The sequence below is a fragment of the Mytilus galloprovincialis genome, chromosome 2 (genome assembly GCF_965363235.1).
Source record: "Mytilus galloprovincialis chromosome 2, xbMytGall1.hap1.1, whole genome shotgun sequence".
In the NCBI taxonomy this organism is placed as follows: Eukaryota; Metazoa; Mollusca; class Bivalvia; order Mytilida; family Mytilidae; genus Mytilus; species Mytilus galloprovincialis.
In genome coordinates, this window is record NC_134839.1 from 111,860,820 (window position 1) to 111,879,287 (window position 18,468).

At 34.5% G+C, this 18,468-nt stretch overlaps 1 protein-coding gene across 2 annotated transcripts in view; it reads right to left on the reverse strand.

Annotated features, from left to right (window-relative positions):
* LOC143065391 (uncharacterized) overlaps window positions 1–18,468 on the reverse strand; it is a 50,448-nt gene that overhangs the window by 12,509 nt on the left and 19,471 nt on the right. For both annotated transcript variants that reach the window (XM_076238934.1, XM_076238935.1), the window contains 2 exons: window positions 2,317–2,379; window positions 787–937 (listed from right to left, as the gene is read on the reverse strand). In XM_076238934.1, the coding sequence (XP_076095049.1) occupies window positions 787–937; window positions 2,317–2,379 (214 nt within the window). The remainder of the gene's footprint in view (window positions 1–786; window positions 938–2,316; window positions 2,380–18,468) is intronic.

The window sequence follows — 18,468 nt, forward strand, 5'->3', positions numbered from 1 at the left end:
CATTAAAAAATTGTATCTTTACCATAGGACATGGGTTTGTCAACTGAAATCAAAGTTTTTGACCTTGACCTTTGACCTAGGAAGTTGTAAATAAATTATGACACACCCTTTGGTGTTGGTTTATAAACATGTCAAGTATAAACTTTGAAATGATAACGGTTCTCAAGATATAGAGCGGACACGATCTTTACCATAGGACATGGGGTTGTCAACTGAAACCAAAGTTTTTGACCTTGACCTTTGACCTAGGAAGTTGCACATAAATTATGACACACCCTTTGGTGTTGGTTTATATACATGTCAAGTATAAACTTTGAAATGATAACGGTTCTCAAGATATAGAGCGGACACAATCTTTAGCATAGGACATGGGGTTGTCAACTGAAACCAAAGTTTTTGACCTTGAACTTTGCCCTAGGCAGTCATTCATAAATTATGACACACCCTCTGGTGTTGGTTCATATACATGTCAAGTATAAACTTTGAAATCATAACGGTTCTCAAGATATAGAGCGGACACAAAGTTAAAGTGTTACGGACGGACGGACAGACGGACGGACGGACAGACGGACGGACAGACGGACGGACGGACAAACTGATCACTATAGGGCGACCCGCCTAAGGCAGGGCCCTAATGAACAGAATAAGGAATTAATGATGTATACCAATACTCCCTTTTATTCATTTTGAATATCACTTAAGGGTATTCCACTATTTGTATTAGCAAATAGCAAGCAAATAGCAATATCAAAATGTTTTATTTGTTTAAAGTATAAATGAGTTTACCATTAGTCTTTCTATTCTGTAAGTAAGCATTGACATCACTAAACCCACTCTCTCTGGCTAAATGTACAAGGATTCCAGTACAGGCTTTACCAGCTCTCTTCCTACAGAAACTACAATTACAGATTCCTCTACAGGGTGGGCATATCCAGTCCTAATAATAGAAATCATATAAAATTACAGATTCCTCTGCAGGGTGGGCATATCCAGTCCTAAAAATAGAAATCATATACAATTACAGATTCCTCTGCAGGGTGGGCATATCCAGTCCTAAAAATAGAAATCATATACAATTACAGATTCCTCTACAGGGTGGGCATATCCAGTCCTAATAATAGAAATCATATACAATTACAGATTCCTCTACAAGGTGGACATATTCAGTCCTAATAATAGAAATCATATACAATTATACATCTCTACAGGGTGGACATATCCAGTCCTAATAATAGAAATCATATACAATTATACATCTCTACAGGGTGGACATATCCAGTCCTAATAATAGAAATCATATACAATTATATATCTCTACAGGGTGGACATATCCAGTCCAATAATAGAAATCATATACAATTACAGATTCCTCTACAGAGTGGACATATCCAGTCCTAATAATAGAAATCATATACAATTATACATCTCTACAAGGTGGACATATCCAGTCCTAATAATAGAAATCATATACAATTATACATCTCTACAGGGTGGACATATCCAGTCCTAAAAATAGAAATCATATACAATTATACATCTCTACAAGGTGGACATATCCAGTTCTAATAATAGAAATCATATACAATAATACATCTCTACAGGGTGACCTAACCAACCCATACTGTCCTAATAAAAGAAGTTATATTAGTAAACTTCAAACACTATATTTTATCAGACACCAAATACTATTTAACATTGTTAACTTAGATAAAGTTAAAATTCTATGAAATGAAACAGGTTTATAACTGTTAAGTAAATTCATTTCATGGTCACAATCGTCACTTGTGGACCATGTTCGAATTCAATTCGTTGTATTCACCATCCTGTCCTCCTTTTTTTATTTCTGACATACAAGTTGATTGTCATAAGTAAAATAGGTGCCAGGCATTGCACAGACACTGTTTATCTTTAAAGACAATGAAGTTTTCCATTTTTTTTATGTGTTTGTGTTATAGTTTTTTGTGTAGTGTTCTTATGGACATTTTGGAGAGTATTTTTTTAAGGGATGGTTTACTTACCCTCTTATACTAATAAGTTAAACTTAAAACTTAAAGTTTTTACTGTTTTTACGTCCAAAGTATACTTAAGAAAACCCGCAGTAATGATGATGTAATGAACAATTTTTATAAGATTCTACTGATTTTAATGTTGATTTTCCTTTATCAATATGATTGTTAGTTGTAATCAGTTATCTATTATGTAAACCCAAGTGTTAATACTACATTGTCTTGTTTTTACCAACAGTTTTTTAACCCTCTTATGATTACAAATCTATTAAATCAGACAATACATTAATCAATACACTAGGGTACTTACAGGATCTTTGAGAGCACCTTGTGCATCCTCTCCATATCTGTTTCTTAGACAAGGTCCACAAAACTGGATAAATAACAAAAATAATATTCATCTCGTCAAAAATAGTAGCACATGGGCACTATTTGCTTTATGCCGCATCAGTACAAAAAAGCTATATTGAAGCGAGAAATTCAACAAGAGTATTCACTGAAAATTAAATCATTATAAAATAAACAAAGAAAAATCATAACCAACTACATATATAACAAGAAGTAATTGTAACAGGATGCTGTTACGAAGTCTCCCAAACAAAGCTCCCATAACTCCCCATTCATATGGTCCCATGTTCATTTGATTTGATTTTTTGTCCCATACAAGAATATATATGCCTTACAAGTAGGGATCTCCACCATTTACAAGTTTTGAAACAGGAGGGGGTGGTGGCAACCCCCAAGGACTTGACCAACATTTCATTTGAGTTGTTTTATTGTCCCCTACGAGAATATATATGATTTAGGGGTGGGGATGTTGACCGTTTACAAGTTTTCAAACAAGAGGGGGTGGGGTGACCCCCTCTGAACTTCCCTTTTATTTCATTTCATTTGTTTTATTGTCCCCTACAAGAATATATATGGTTTAGGGGTGGGGATCTTGACCGTTTACAATATAATAGTACATTCTCAAATTGAACGGGGTGGGGGTGACCCCCAGGAACTTTCATTTAATTTAATGTGATTTGTTTTATCGTCCCATACAAGAATATATATGGTTTAGGGGTGGGGATATTGACCGTTTACAAGTTTTCAAACAAGAGGGATCGGAGTGACCCCCTAGGGACTTCCCATTAATTTCATTTCATTTGTTTTATTGTCCCCTACAAGAATATATATGGTTTAGGGGTGGGGATCTGGACCGTTTACAAGATAATAGCACATTCTCATATTGAACGGGGTGGGGATGACCCCTCGGGGACCTCCCTTTAATTTCATTTGATTTGTTTTATCGTTCCGTACAAGAATATATATGGTTTAGGGGTGGGGATCTGGACCGTTTACAAGTTTTCAAACAAGAGGGGTCGGGGTGACCCCCTAGGGACTTCCCTTTAATTTCATTTCATTTGTTTTATTGTCCCCTACAAGAATATATATGGTTTAGGGGTGGGGATCTGGACCGTTTACAAGATAATAGCATATTCTCATATTGAACGGGGTGGGGATGACCCCCAGGGACCTCCCTTTAATTTCATTTGATTTGTTTTATCGTTCCATTCAAGAATATATATGGTTTAGGGGTGGGGATCTGGACCGTTTACAAGTTTTCAAACAAGAGGGGTCGGGGTGACCCCCTAGGGACTTCCCTTTAATTTCATTTCATTTGTTTTATTGTCCCCTACAAGAATATATATGGTTTAGGGGTGGGGATCTGGACCGTTTACAAGATAATAGCATATTCTCATATTGAACGGGGTGGGGATGACCCCCAGGGACCTCCCTTTAATTTCATTTGATTTGTTTTATCGTTCCATTCAAGAATATATATGGTTTAGGGGTGGGGATCTGGACCGTTTACAAGATAAAAGCATATTCTCAAATTGAAGGGGGTGGGGATGACCCCCCAGGGACTCCCCCTATATATCATGTGATTTGTTCTATTGTCCTATAATCATTTCTGAAGACTGCATGTATCTATCACTTACAGTTTTCAAGTTATATTCATTTGAAAATTTTAGAAAATAAAATCCCATAGGGTTCTATAGTAAACCCCTTCCTCCTTTCTACCCCCCCAAAATACCCCTTAATAGACCCCAATGCACAAACGAAAGATTGATGGCTCACCTAGACATATTAGTCTACCATATTATGAAATCCTAAGTCAATCTGACAAGCGGTTTTGGAGAAACGCTGCGGACAAGTTCATTTTTTAAAGTGGCGGAAGAGGAAGTTGAAGAAGAAGAATAACTAGATTTGCCATTGCAAGCAATAGCGGATGGCACCCTGCTCATATTGCCACTTAACTGCAGCCATTTTCAAAAGTTTAAACAGTTAATGCACATTACGAATTAACAACACGTCTGTCTGTAAATGTTTCTGGAAGTTTAGGGCATGTATCTAATTTCACATCTTTGCACTATTTTGAAAAATCAAAAGTCAAACAATAGTTCGTCACATCCCATTCAATATCAATTGTAAAATGAGTACACTATCATTATAAACCTCTATCTGTTAAAAAGAGAAATACGCATTCACTTGTTTATGCATACGCTTAATCATACTAAAAAAGGGGGACAGAGGTAATAAAAACATTATGTAAATCAAGGGTAACTACAAAGAAATATTAGCCTAAAGAACATTGTAAAGAAAATACAAAGGTAATCAACAACATTATTTACATAAATGCTGAGTACGAACAGATCCACCGGGCACTGAACGAAGTAAAGACGTTGGAAAATATTTTCAAAAAGGATATTTACATTTCAAACCTTGATTTGGTAAAGAGAAGAATTCATTTATGTGTTGAAGCAGTCGTTAAATCATGATAAAATATAGGTCACAGAAAAGAAAAACATTATTTACATGAAAGGTAAGTACGAATATAGTGGTTTCGTACTGAACATGGTAAAAAACAGAAGGAAATCATTATTTACATGAAAGGTAAGTACAAATATAGTGGTTTCGTACTGAACATGGTAAAAAACAGAAGGAAATCATTATTTACATGAAAGGTAAGTACGAATATAGTAGTTTCGTACGGAACGTGGTAAAACATTAGGAAATCATTATTTACATGAAAGGTAAGTACGAATGTAGTGGTTTCGTACTGAACATGGTAAAAAACAGAAGGAAATCATCATTTACATGAAAGGTAAGTACGAGTATAGTCGTTTCGTACGGAACATGGTAAAAACATCAGGAAATCATTATTTACATCAAAGCTGAGTACGAAGAGATCCAACAGGCACTGAACGCAGTGCGTTGGAAAATAGTTCAAAAATGATATTTACATCTCAAATCTTAAGTTGGTAAATGAACAATTCATTTATGTGTCAAAGCAGTCGTTTAAACATGGTAAAATATAGCCAACAGAAAAGAAAAACACTATTTACATCAACGGTAAGTACAAATATAGTGGTTTTGTACGGAACATAATAAAAACATTAGGAAACCTTTTTTACATTCCGCACCTCATTTTGATTAAGGGAACTTTGTATTAACTGTTTTTGTACCAGTTAAAACATGGTAAATTATGAACAAAAGAAATCAAAAACATTATTTACATCAAAGGTGAGTACGAAGAGATCTACTGGGTACTGAACACAGAAGTTGGAAAATAATTACAAAAACGATATCTACATTTCAAACATTAATTTGGTAAAAAGAACAATTCATTTATGTGTTTAATCAGTCGTTAAAACATGTTAAAATATAGCAAACAGAAAAGAAAAATCACTATTTACATCAAGGGTAAGTACGAATATAATGGTTTCGTACGGAACATGGTAAAAACAGAAGGAAATCATTATTTACATCCCGATCCTCATTTTGTTTAAGGGAACAATGTGTTAAGTGTTCTTGTAGGCCTTTAAACAAGGTAAAAAATGAACAAAAGAAATCAAAAATATTATTTACATCAAAGCTGAGTACGAAGATATCAACCGGGCATTATACGCAGTGAAGACGTTGAAAATAGTTTCAAACCTTGTTTTGGTAAAGGGAACAATTCATTTATGTGTTAAAGCAGTCGGTAAAACATGGTAAAATATAGCCAACAGAAAAGAAAATCATTATTTACATGAAAGGTAAGTACGAATATAGTGGTTTCGTACTGAACATGGTAAAAAACAGAAGGAAATTATTATTTACATGAAAGGTAAGTACGAATATAGTGGTTTCGTATGGAACATGGTAAAAAACATCAGGAAATCATTATTGACATCAAAGCGTTAAATAATTTCAAAAATGATATTTACATTTCAAACCTTGATTTGGTAAAGAGAACAATTCATTTATGTGTTGAAGCAGTCGTTAAATCATGTTAAAATATAGGTCACAGAAAAGGAAAACATTATTTACATCAAAGGTAAGTAGGAATATAGTGGTTTCGTACGAAACATGGTAAAAACATTAGGAAATCATTATTTACATCAAAGGTGAGTACTAATATAGTGGTTTCGTACTGAACATGATAAAAACATTAGGAAATCATTATTTACATCAAAGGTGAGTACGAATATAGTGGTTTCGTACTGAACATGATAAAAACATTAGGAAATCATTAGTTACATCAAAGGTGAGTACGAATATAGTGGTTTCGTACTGAACATGATAAAAACATTAGGAAATCATTATTTACATCAAAGGTGAGTACGAATATAGTGGTTTTGTTCTGAACATGATAAAAACATTCGGAAATCATTATTTACATCAAAGGTGAGTACGAATATAGTGGTTTCGTACTGAACATGATAAAAACATTAGGAAATCATTATTTACATCAAAGGTGAGTACGGATATAGTGGTTTCGTACTGAACATGATAAAAACATTAGGAAATCATTATTTACATCAAAGGTAAGTACGAATGTAGTGGTTTCGTACGGAACATGTTAAGAAATTTTAGTACATCATTATTTACATGAAAGGTAAGTACGCATATAGTGGTTTCGTAAGGAACATTGTAAAAAACATCAGGAAATCATTATTTACATCAAAGGTAAGTACGAATATAGTGGTTTCGTATGGAATATGGTAAAAAAATTAGGAACTCATTATTAACATCAAATGTAAGGAGGAATATTATGGTTTCGTACGGAATATGTTAATAATATGAGGAAATCATTATTTACATGAAAGGTAAGTACGAATATGGTGGTTTCGTACTAGATATGGTAAAAACGTTAGGAAATCATTATTTACATCAAAGGTGAGAACGAATATAGTGGTTTCGTACTGAACATGATAAAAACATCAGGAAATCATTATCTACATCAAAGGTAAGAACGAATATGGTGGTTTCGTACTAAATATGGTAAAAACGTTAGGAAATCATTATTTACATCAAAGGTGAGTACGAATATAGTGGTTTCGTACTGAACATGATAAAAACATTAGGAAATCATTATTTACATCAAAGGTGAGTACGAATATAGTGGTTTCGTACTGAACATGATAAATACATTAGGAAATCATTATTTACATCAAAGGTAAGTACGAATGTAGTGGTTTCGTACGGAACATGTTAAGAAATTTTAGTACATCATTATTTACATGAAAGGTAAGTACGCATATAGTGGTTTCGTAAGGAACATTGTAAAAAACATCAGGAAATCATTATTTACATCAAAGGTAAGTACAAATATAGTGGTTTTGTACGGAACATAATAAAAACATTAGGAAACCATTTTTTACATCCCGCACCTCATTTTGATTAAGTGAACTTTGTATTAACTGTTTTTGTACCAGTTAAAACATGGTAAATTATGAACAAAAGAAATCAAAAACATTATTTACATCAAAGGTGAGTACGAAGAGATCTACTGGGTACTGAACACAGAAGTTGGAAAATAATTACAAAAACGATATCTACATTTCAAACATTAATTTGGTAAAAAGAACAATTCATTTATGTGTTTAATCAGTCGTTAAAACATGTTAAAATATAGCAAACAGAAAAGAAAAATCACTATTTACATCAAGGGTAAGTACGAATATAATGGTTTCGTACGGAACATGGTAAAAACAGAAGGAAATCATTATTTACATCCCGATCCTCATTTTGTTTAAGGGAACAATGTGTTAAGTGTTCTTGTAGGCCTTTAAACAAGGTAAAAAATGAACAAAAGAAATCAAAAATATTATTTACATCAAAGCTGAGTACGAAGATATCAACCGGGCATTATACGCAGTGAAGACGTTGAAAATAGTTTCAAACCTTGTTTTGGTAAAGGGAACAATTCATAATGTGTTAAAGCAGTCGGTAAAACATGGTAAAATGTAGCCAACAGAAAAGAAAATCATTATTTACATGAAAGGTAAGTACGAATATAGTGGTTTCGTACTGAACATGGTAAAAAACAGAAGGAAATTATTATTTACATGAAAGGTAAGTACGAATATAGTGGTTTCGTATGGAACATGGTAAAAAACATCAGGAAATCATTATTGACATCAAAGCGTTAAATTAATTTCAAAAATGATATTTACATTTCAAACCTTGATTTGGTAAAGAGAACAATTCATTTATGTGTTGAAGCAGTCGTTAAATCATGTTAAAATATAGGTCACAGAAAAGAAAAACATTATTTACATCAAAGGTAAGTAGGAATATAGTGGTTTCGTACGAAACATTGTAAAAACATTAGGAAATCATTATTTACATCAAAGGTGAGTACGAATATAGTGGTTTCGTACTGAACATGATAAAAACATTAGGAAATCATTATTTACATCAAAGGTGAGTACGAATATAGTGGTTTCGTACTGAACATGATAAAAACATTAGGAAATTATTATTTACATCAAAGGTGAGTACGAATATAGTGGTTTCGTACTGAACATGATAAAAACATTAGGAAATCATTATTTACATCAAAGGTGAGTACGAATATAGTGGTTTCGTACTGAACATGATAAAAACATAAGGAAATCATTATTTACATCAAAGGTGAGTACGAATATAGTGGTTTCGTACTGAACATGATAAAAACATTAGGAAATCATTATTTACATCAAAGGTAAGTACGAATGTAGTGGTTTCGTACGGAACATGTTAAGAAATTTTAGTACATCATTATCTACATGAAAGGTAAGTACGCATATAGTGGTTTCGTAAGGAACATTGTAAAAAACATCAGGAAATCATTATTTACATCAAAGGTAAGTACGAATATAGTGGTTTCGTATGGAATATGGTAAAAAAATTAGGAACTCATTATTAACATCAAAGGTAAGGAGGAATATTATGGTTTCGTACGGAATATGTTAATAATATGAGGAAATCATTATTTACATGAAAGGTAAGTACTAATATGGTGGTTTCGTAAGGAACATGGTAAAAAACATCAGGAAATCATTATCTACATCAAAGGTAAGAACGAATATGGTGGTTTCGTACTAAATATGGTAAAAACGTTAGGAACTCATTATTTACATCAAAGGTGAGTACGAATATAGTGGTTTCGTACGGAACATGGTAAAAACATTAGGAACTCATTATTTACATCCCGCAACTCATTTTTTAAAGGGAACAATGTATTAACTGTTCTTGTACCCGTTAAAACTGATAAACAATAGCCAACAGAAAAGAAAAACTTTATTTACATCAAAGGTAAGTACGAATTTAGTGGTTTCGTACTGAACATGGTAAAAACATTAGGAAGCCTTGGTTAAATATGGACAAGGGAATGGAAACACAATATTTTCATATTCAAATGGTTTACACAGTTGGCAATTTAATATTCAATGACACCATATTGTGGTAACTGTAGTAGGTCTGAATTATTTCCGCAGAAATCTGTAAATTGCCATGGAGGTAGACATGGTCAATAAGGGTATCACCGTCTGTTGTAGGATGGGAAACAATTTGTGAGAATCCTTGTTTTGCCATAAACTGTTCAATAGATGATTTTGTCTTCAGAACATCCTGGTTAAAATCCCCCAAAACTATTGTTGAAGTATTTTCATTTTCCTGTGGTAGAGAAATAAGTACTTCATATAATTCATCTAGAAACACAGAGGAAGGGTAAGTTTCTGTTCTATAAATAAGGACTAAATTAGTATTTATCTCCTTGATGAATATCACTATACATTCCATGTTCGCTGAATCAAGTGTAATTGGACAACACTGTTGATCGTTTCCGATGTAAATTCCGACACCACCGTGTGTTTTGCGTTTTAGTTGCTTGAAAACTTTTTTCTTTGATGGATATGATGAAAACCTATCTTTATGCAAAAAGTTAAAACCTTTTAAGCATGGTATCGTTTCCTTTTCAAGCCATGTTTCTGTCAAACAAACAAAGTTTGCAGATAAAATGTCTGAATTTGATCTTATGTCATTAATATGTGGGATTAGCCCTTGAATGTTATGAAGGATTATTACCATATTATTTTGCTGTACGGGTTTGTCTGTAACTGTCAAATAAAGAGGCATTTGTTTGAGAGCCTTACAGATCTGCTCATTACAGTAGATGTTTTTTTCATCAAAATCTTTGATGGTTAGTCCTGCCATTGATGTCACACGGCTAAGAGCAACATAGGACATACCTGGAGCAAATATGTTCTTGAGAGACACAACAGCTGCATCAGTAGTTAAACCCTGTACTTTATGAATGGTGCAGGCCCAAGCCAATCGGAGTGGAAACTGAAACCTGACAGCTCTTTTGGGGAGATTTTCCTCAAACTTGGAAATCAAGATAGGCTGATGTTTAGATCTTGATGTTTTGTCTTGGCAAATTCTCTCATTGTCAAATAGTACCATGACTCCTTGGGGCACAGAGCATCCCCGTTTTGGTGCTAAAACTTCAGTTATAGTTCCCATTGCTCCATTTACCAAACCGCATGCCACGTCCACATTTCTGATGAGCATAACCCTTGCCTTCGCCCCTAAAATCAAATGCGGTGATAGATAATCATGTGATGTATCATATGGCTGCTCTTTCAGTGTGAGTCTTCCTGTCTGAGGATGTTTATCGTAATCCTGTGCAGAAATAGCTTGAGTGCTTTTACAAACAGATTCGATAATTTGGTTGTTGTGTGAATCAACCTCTTTATTAGTTCCAAAAATGTGTAGAGTTTCATGGGGAATTGTATGATTTTCACATGATTTTAGGACGGCTTCATCTTGTAGCGATATTTGCTGATCTTTTCTTTTCACTCGCAAGCGGTTCAACAGATGGGCGAAAACCGAATCGTCTTTCTGACGCATTATCTGTTTAAGCTCTACTAAGGAAAAGTTAGAACTCCAAAGTGGAAAGGAGTTTTCAGGCCTTAAATCATAAAGGCATTTCTGCTTAACCGGTGGCAACTGGTAAAAATCTCCCACTGCAATTACACAAATATTGCCGAAAAGTGCATTTCCGCTCTGTTTGATCTGTCTCAACCTCTCACTTACATACAAGAGTGATCGCTGACCAACCATAGAGATCTCATCAATTATCAAAATGCTCAGATTTTGAAGTTTTGAACGTAGTTTGTTAATTGTATCATCCCGGAGGTAAATGTACGGCAGTGGAAGAGATTGTGGCAGTGAAAAAGCTTGATGTAGCGTAGTACCTCCAATATTAAAGGCTGCAGTTGCTGTCGGGGCAGTTAGAAGGACAACTATATCATCAGGATTAGCGGAACGAGTAGATAAAATTTTGGAAATTTCAAAATGCATGCACTTAATGAGCTGACTTTTGCCTGTTCCTGCACCTCCATTGATAAAGACTCTGAATGGTTCAGGGTTTTTATCATTCACCTTGTCAATACACCACTGCCTTACTCTGTAAAATACACCCTTCTGTTCTTTGTTAAGTTGCTGCATGAAGGTTTGCATCTGTGAAGCGAGAAATAAGGTTTGCCTGATTTCAATAGCCTGACCTTGGTTACTTTTTCGTGTTGTAGAATCCAATTCTGGTATTTCAAATACGTCTTCTTCATTTAACTTTACTTTATCCAGTTCTGCCTCTAATCGCTCTGCCTCTGCCTCTGGAGCAATTTGAGCCCAGGCATCTTCTTGCGGTCCATCAGTTTGTAACATCTCTTCTGCTTCATCCAAAGCTTCAGCATTTTGTTCAAATATATTTCTGTTGGCATCAACGATGGATTTCACATTGGCTGGTTCTATGTCTGGGGGTATTATTACTGCTCCAGTCGAGTACATTTCTTGATATGTTTTAAACCGTAAAGGCTTTAACTGACTTTCTGTTCTGTGAGGTAGAAACAACTGCAGATTTGCATGAAAATATAATTCTGGGTTCTTTTCTAACGAAAACCTTGGATATTTTATAACTGCTGAATCAGTTCTAGAGCGTTTTTTGACAGATCCCAGATCATTTTGCAACTTAAAGACTTGAGATTTTTCAGGATTTTTAGGTATCTGAGATGGTGACAGAACATAGTATTCTGAACAAAAGGACGCATAACAGATATGTTCAAATATGACATCGACTGGTCTTGCTTTATATCTGTCGTATAAAGACGGCATCCAAATGTCGTTGTCTTCCAGTTGGTTAGCTTTCTTCTTAATTACACTCAATGGGAGACTCATTCTTACTGGATTGTCACCAACAGGCACGAACTGTACTTTCCTTGAACATTCTTTAAGATGAAGGCCACACACTCTGTAAACAGCTTCTTGAGCACTGACTTCCCGCTGTCGAAAGTATGCTCCCCCAATCTTCTTCATTGCCTGTTGTGCATCACAGTTGCCCTCAGCCGCTTCTTTGCTTGCGTTTTGTAAAACTACTCCCATTTCTCTCTCTGCCTTGGAAATATATGATATAATATACACCACACATGCATAAACATCTGTGATGTATTGCAAATCCATATTAGCATTCCAACAACGCAGAAGATCTGGATTGTACTGGTTTATCCATGAGTCAGATGGAGCACGTTTCATAGTGACACTGCTCCTTTTGGTGAGAATTTTTGATGCATCTTCAAACTCTTGTTGTGTAATTCCAGCAGCAGCAAACAAATTATCAGTTGTGATATTATCCAAATGCTCATTATTTAATACAGTCCAAAGCTTGTGTAAAACAGATTGAGCATAATCCTTCAATTGTTGCGGAGATTTTTTAATTGATGGATCTGATAGGCTCTGACGTCTTGAGATAAAAGTTTTTTGTGAAGGGGGACGAGGAAAATTAAATCTACAGCTGGTTCCTTTTTTAAGGCAAGATTTTGAGTGGTTTTTGCTATGCTGCTGGACACTACTAACAATTTCATTGAGCTGTGGATCAACTGTCTTATCTGGTAATTTACAACTTACATATCTATCAACAAAGTCACACACTGTTTGGTCATCATCCTTGTCAAGTTTAGGAGCATCTTCTATCCAAAAAAGACAGTGAGCATGAGGAGAGCCACGTTGTTGGAACTCTATCCTATGAAAATGGTCTTTGACATTTCCAATTATTCTACGTTTGATGACAATCTCTCTCAGAAAGGTGTGAAACCTGTGGTCGAACATGACAGCACTCATGACGGGATTGTTTCTCAATACTTCGGATTTACCAGTCCAGTCAAGATCTTCCAACGATTGTGTACTTTGTTGTTGTTCCAAAAGAAACTGGAGAACCTCTGTCCATCTCATATCAGCAGCTGAGAATGTTGCAAACCATGTAGGAATTCCAAGCTGACGAACAGTTGCTAAAAGATCATGTAACGCTGACTGCCAATATGGAGGGGTACCTCTAATTGGAGTCAAAAATTTAAAACCTTGATCGGTACTTAACAGACTTTTCAGCTGGTTTCTATCCGTCAACATGCTAGCTGTTATAGCATTACCTGTTGTATCTTTTCCTGTACTCTTGCGAAGCGCTATAGACACTTTGGACATTACTTGCTCCAATTCTGAAAGATACTGGGCATAAAATATATAAGATGAATCACTGGAAAATCTTCTATCCCCACTAAGGAGTCTCGAATGAAAGTATCTTGATCTTGTGAGGTGAACCTGTCTTTGGCTTTCATATGACCCGAACGATCCTATTGGAAACTGCACAGGAAAAGACATAGCTTCATTACCTTCCTCTTGCATCATGCTGACAGGTGTACTGCCTTCACCTGGAGCAACACAAAATATATTATCAAAATGCTGATCTAGCATCTCCTGTCCTATATCTACAGGCTGCAAGCATGTGTCACAAGGAAAGCCTCTGTCTTTTACATTCTGATCTTCCTCTTTTGGGTAGTCGTCACTCTGTTGCGTTAAGATGTCCTGTTTTACTAAAATTTTAGAATTAACTTCTTTATGATCTTCCTCTGCCACTGTTAATTCTTCAAAATCTGGAGGAAATTCATCATGCCAATTGTGATTTAATGATGTATTCTTGTAGTATGGGTTGCTTTCTTTCAAACTTTCGAGAGCTTTGTATATCTTGTTGGTACTCATAAACTCATACTGACTATAACCAATGTATGACTGTTTTCTTTTAAGTTTGCATCGGACAAGCTGTGTATCATCATAAGAACGAGGGAGCGTAGTTACCGTCTTCTGGATATCTGTTGGTATTGAAACACACGGTCCGATTATGCCTCTCTGTTTGCCTTTTGGTAATTGTACAAGTTTCATAAATGGTATTCGTTGAGATATTAACTGCTTCTCCAATACATTCAAAGATTTTAACTCTTCTGGGATAACTGTCAGCTGTAACCCATTAGCTGTAGCATCTGCAGGAATTTTACTCTGAAGAAGATGACGATGGCATGTGTAACATATCCACAATTTGTGATTGATAGTTTCACATTTGATTGGACAACTGACTGTACAAGCCAATTTGAATTCAAAACTTATACACCGATTTGCAACTGCTGCACTCTGTTTGCCCTTGTTTACATATTTATCTATATCTAATTGGACAACCTGCTTTTTGAACTTTACTTTGGTACACACGGAGCAAATGTATCTCGGGCCATCCCTTACTTGCTGTGTAAACCATGTAGCAATATTGTCTGTTCTCTTTAAACGTCTTTCTTTGACTCGACAAATTTTCTTTTCTCTATACTGTAACTGAAGTCTGTATATTTCACGCTGCTTTTTCTTATACTCCTCTCTGAATAAAACATTATGTCTATACCTCAGAAGGTTTAATGTTTTCACTTTTAGGTGAAAGGCGATGTCACTAGCATATCTTTCTGCTTTGGCTTTATTAACGGCTAGTTTGAATTTATAATTCAATCTGTATTTCTTACTGTAATCCTTCTGTGCTTGTTGAAAGGAAATATTTGCTTTGTATTTGTTTTTAATGTAATCTTTACGCGCTTGTTGGAATGGAATAATAGATTGGTATTTTTTATTAATTTTATCTTTATGTTCTTCTCGAAACTGTTTGTTGGATTTGTATTTATTCTTTACGTAATCCTTTTGTGCTTTTTGAAACAGAGTGCTTGATTTGTACTTGCTCTTGATTAAATCCTTACGTGCTTCTCTAAACTGAAGATCAGATTTATATTTCTTTTTAAAAGCAAGTTTCTTTGCTGTTTTATATGGAATATTACTGCTGTATTGTTCTCTACTGTAAGCCAATTTATTGTCCTTGAATCTTGAATTTTGTTTGTAATATGTTTGAAATCGTGTAGATGATGTGTGCTCAACATCTTCCTTTGACGCTTTGTGTGTAATTACAGCTCTCTCCGTTCTCTTTCGTTCTTTATCTTTCTGTCTTTTGGATCTATAATTAGCTTTCCGTGATTTCCTCTTCGCTGGTATTTTGATATCTTGCATACAAAAGTCTGATGGAAGATCGAAATCACGAATAAGGGTGCATTGGTATCGTGTTTCGTCCAATAAAACTGCAACAGCCTTTTGCAATTTAAATTTATCAGCGTGTTGTTCATGTGACTCCATGTTAAAAATTGTCTTTTAATTTAAAAAATCAAAATTCAAATTTGGTTTTAATGTAAAAACTGCAGGATATCATGTTATATACTGTATATAATAAAATGGCTCCATCTTGTTCAACTTCATTGGCTTAAATGACGCTTATCTACTGAAGAATATAGAATAAAATAGCTAAATTTTCTACCTGGAAATTTCGATTTATAAATTGTATGCTTTTCAAGATTAGTTAAAGGTTCCTGTGGCAAATCCTTGTAGATGTTCTGTTCTGTTCAGGTAGTTTCCTCCGTTATATATCGGAGCACTCCCACTTGGGGATATATGGTTTTAAAATATTTACAGTATGGTGTGGTGTTCAAGTTTATAAAACCTTATATACAGGTAAAACTGAATTTTAAAAACAATTGTTTAAAATTATGTGCTTTTTACATCATTTATGATTCTACCTAGGTTAGAGTTTATGATTTAAAAAACAGTTTTGATCCCTTTTTATGAGACAATTCTATCAAATGTTTAATAAATTAAAGGATTAAAATGATAAAATCAAAGGGTGAAAGGTAAAAATAAGTAGATAAAAAAAAAAAAAATAAGAATGGGATTAAATTTATGGCAGTATGGTAATAGCTTTTTAAATGCAAACTTGAAATGAACGCAATTAAAATACAATCAGTCAATATCTCAAGTTAATTTTATATATAATCGTTTTTAAAAGTCAAATAAGATGTCACGCACACGAATTCTAAATTGTCATACATGTGAGTGAATGTGGCTTGGTATCTATACATCTTGCCCTTAAAAACAACTGTAAGAAAAGAACGAGTTTTAGACTAATTTGACAGATGATCTTGAGCCTATATTGTTCCTGTTAGCGTAAAATTATAAGATTATCTGTCTTAAAATTGCACGTAAGTTTTGACAAGGAACATAGACGTATTAAGATGAGTTAGGAGCAAGTTTTATTTTCTTAAGTTTAACAAATTTTTGTTGAGATCAAACAGTGCCACTCACACGAATTCAAAATATTCAGGTTTCAAAGTGGATGTGGGTTTGTATTTATACGTCCTGTACATTAAAAAAAAACTACTCGAACGGATTTCATTTAAAGATAAAAATCAACCTCTCGTTATAGATTATCGTAAAACTATGAGCTTGTCGGTCTTAAAAATTACAGGCAGGTAGATTTTGAGCAGGAACTTTAATAGTTTTTGGTGGGGTTCGTGTTGTTTATTCTTTAGTTTTCTATGTTGTGTCGTGTGTACTATTGTTTTTCTGTTTGTCTTTTTTATTTTTAGCCATGGCGTTGTCAGTTTGTTTTAGATTTATGAGTTTGACTGTCCCTTTGGTATCTTTCGTCCCTCTTTTAATAGTCTTTAATGTTAGGAGGGTTCAGATCTCGAGCAAATTTCAATATCTCAAGAGTTTCAAATTGTGTTAACAGTCAAACAAGCACGAACTGCAAATCGACGAGTATCTGAGTGCATGTGGCCTAGTACTTATACATCCTGCACTTAAAAACTGATTTAAAGGGTTTTACAGAAAGTCGCCAGAAGATCTTCAACCACTTGTGTTAGCTGAATGTAAAACTCTTAGCCTACCGGTCTTGAAAATTACAGACATGTAAGATTTGACAAGGAAAATTAAAGTTAGGTGATCAGGTGAGTGAAGAGCAGTTTTCAATTTCTAAAATTACAGGCATGTAAGTTTTGACCAGGAAAGTAAACCTTAGGTGATCAGGTGAGTGAAGAGCAGTTTTCAATTTCTAAAATTACAGGCATGTGAGTTTCGACCAGGAAAGTTAACGTTAGATAATCAGGTGATTGAAGAGCAATTTTCAGTTTCTAAAATTACAGGCACGTAAGTTTTGACCAGGAAAGTTAACGTTAGGTGATCAGGTAAGTAAAGAGTAATTTTCAATTTTTAAAATTGCAGGCATGTAAGTTTTGACCAGGAAAATTAACGTTAAGTGATCAGGTGAGTGAAGAGCAATTTTCAATTTCTAAAACTACAGGCATGTACATTTTGACCAGAAAAGTTAACGTTAGGTGATCAGGTGAGTGAAGAGCAATTTTGAATTTCTAAGATTACAGGCATGTAAGTGGTTCAGATCTCGAGCAAATTTCTATATCGCAAGAGTTTCAAATTGTATTAAGAGTTTCAAATTGTATTAAGAGTCAAGCTAACACGAACTGCAAATCGACGAGTATATGAGTGCATGTGGCTTAGTACTTATACATCCTGCACTTAAAAACTGATTTAAAGGGTTTTACAGAAGGTCCCCAGAAGATCTTCAACCACTTGTGTAAGCTGAATGTAAAACTCTCTGACTACCGGTCTTGAAAATTAAAGGCATGTAAGGTTTGACCGGGAAAGTTAACGTTAGGTGAGTGAGGAGCAATTTTCGATTTCTAAAATTACAGGCATGTAAGGTTTGACCAGGAAAGTTAACGTCAGGTGAGTGAGGAGCAATTTTCGATTTCTAAAATTACAGGCATGTAAGATTTGACCAGGAAAGTTAACGTCAAGTGAGTGAGAAGCAATTTTCGATTTCTAAAATTACAGGCATGTAAGATTTGACCAGGAAAGTTAACGTTAGGTGATTAGGTGAGTGAAGAGCAATTTTCAATTTCTAAAA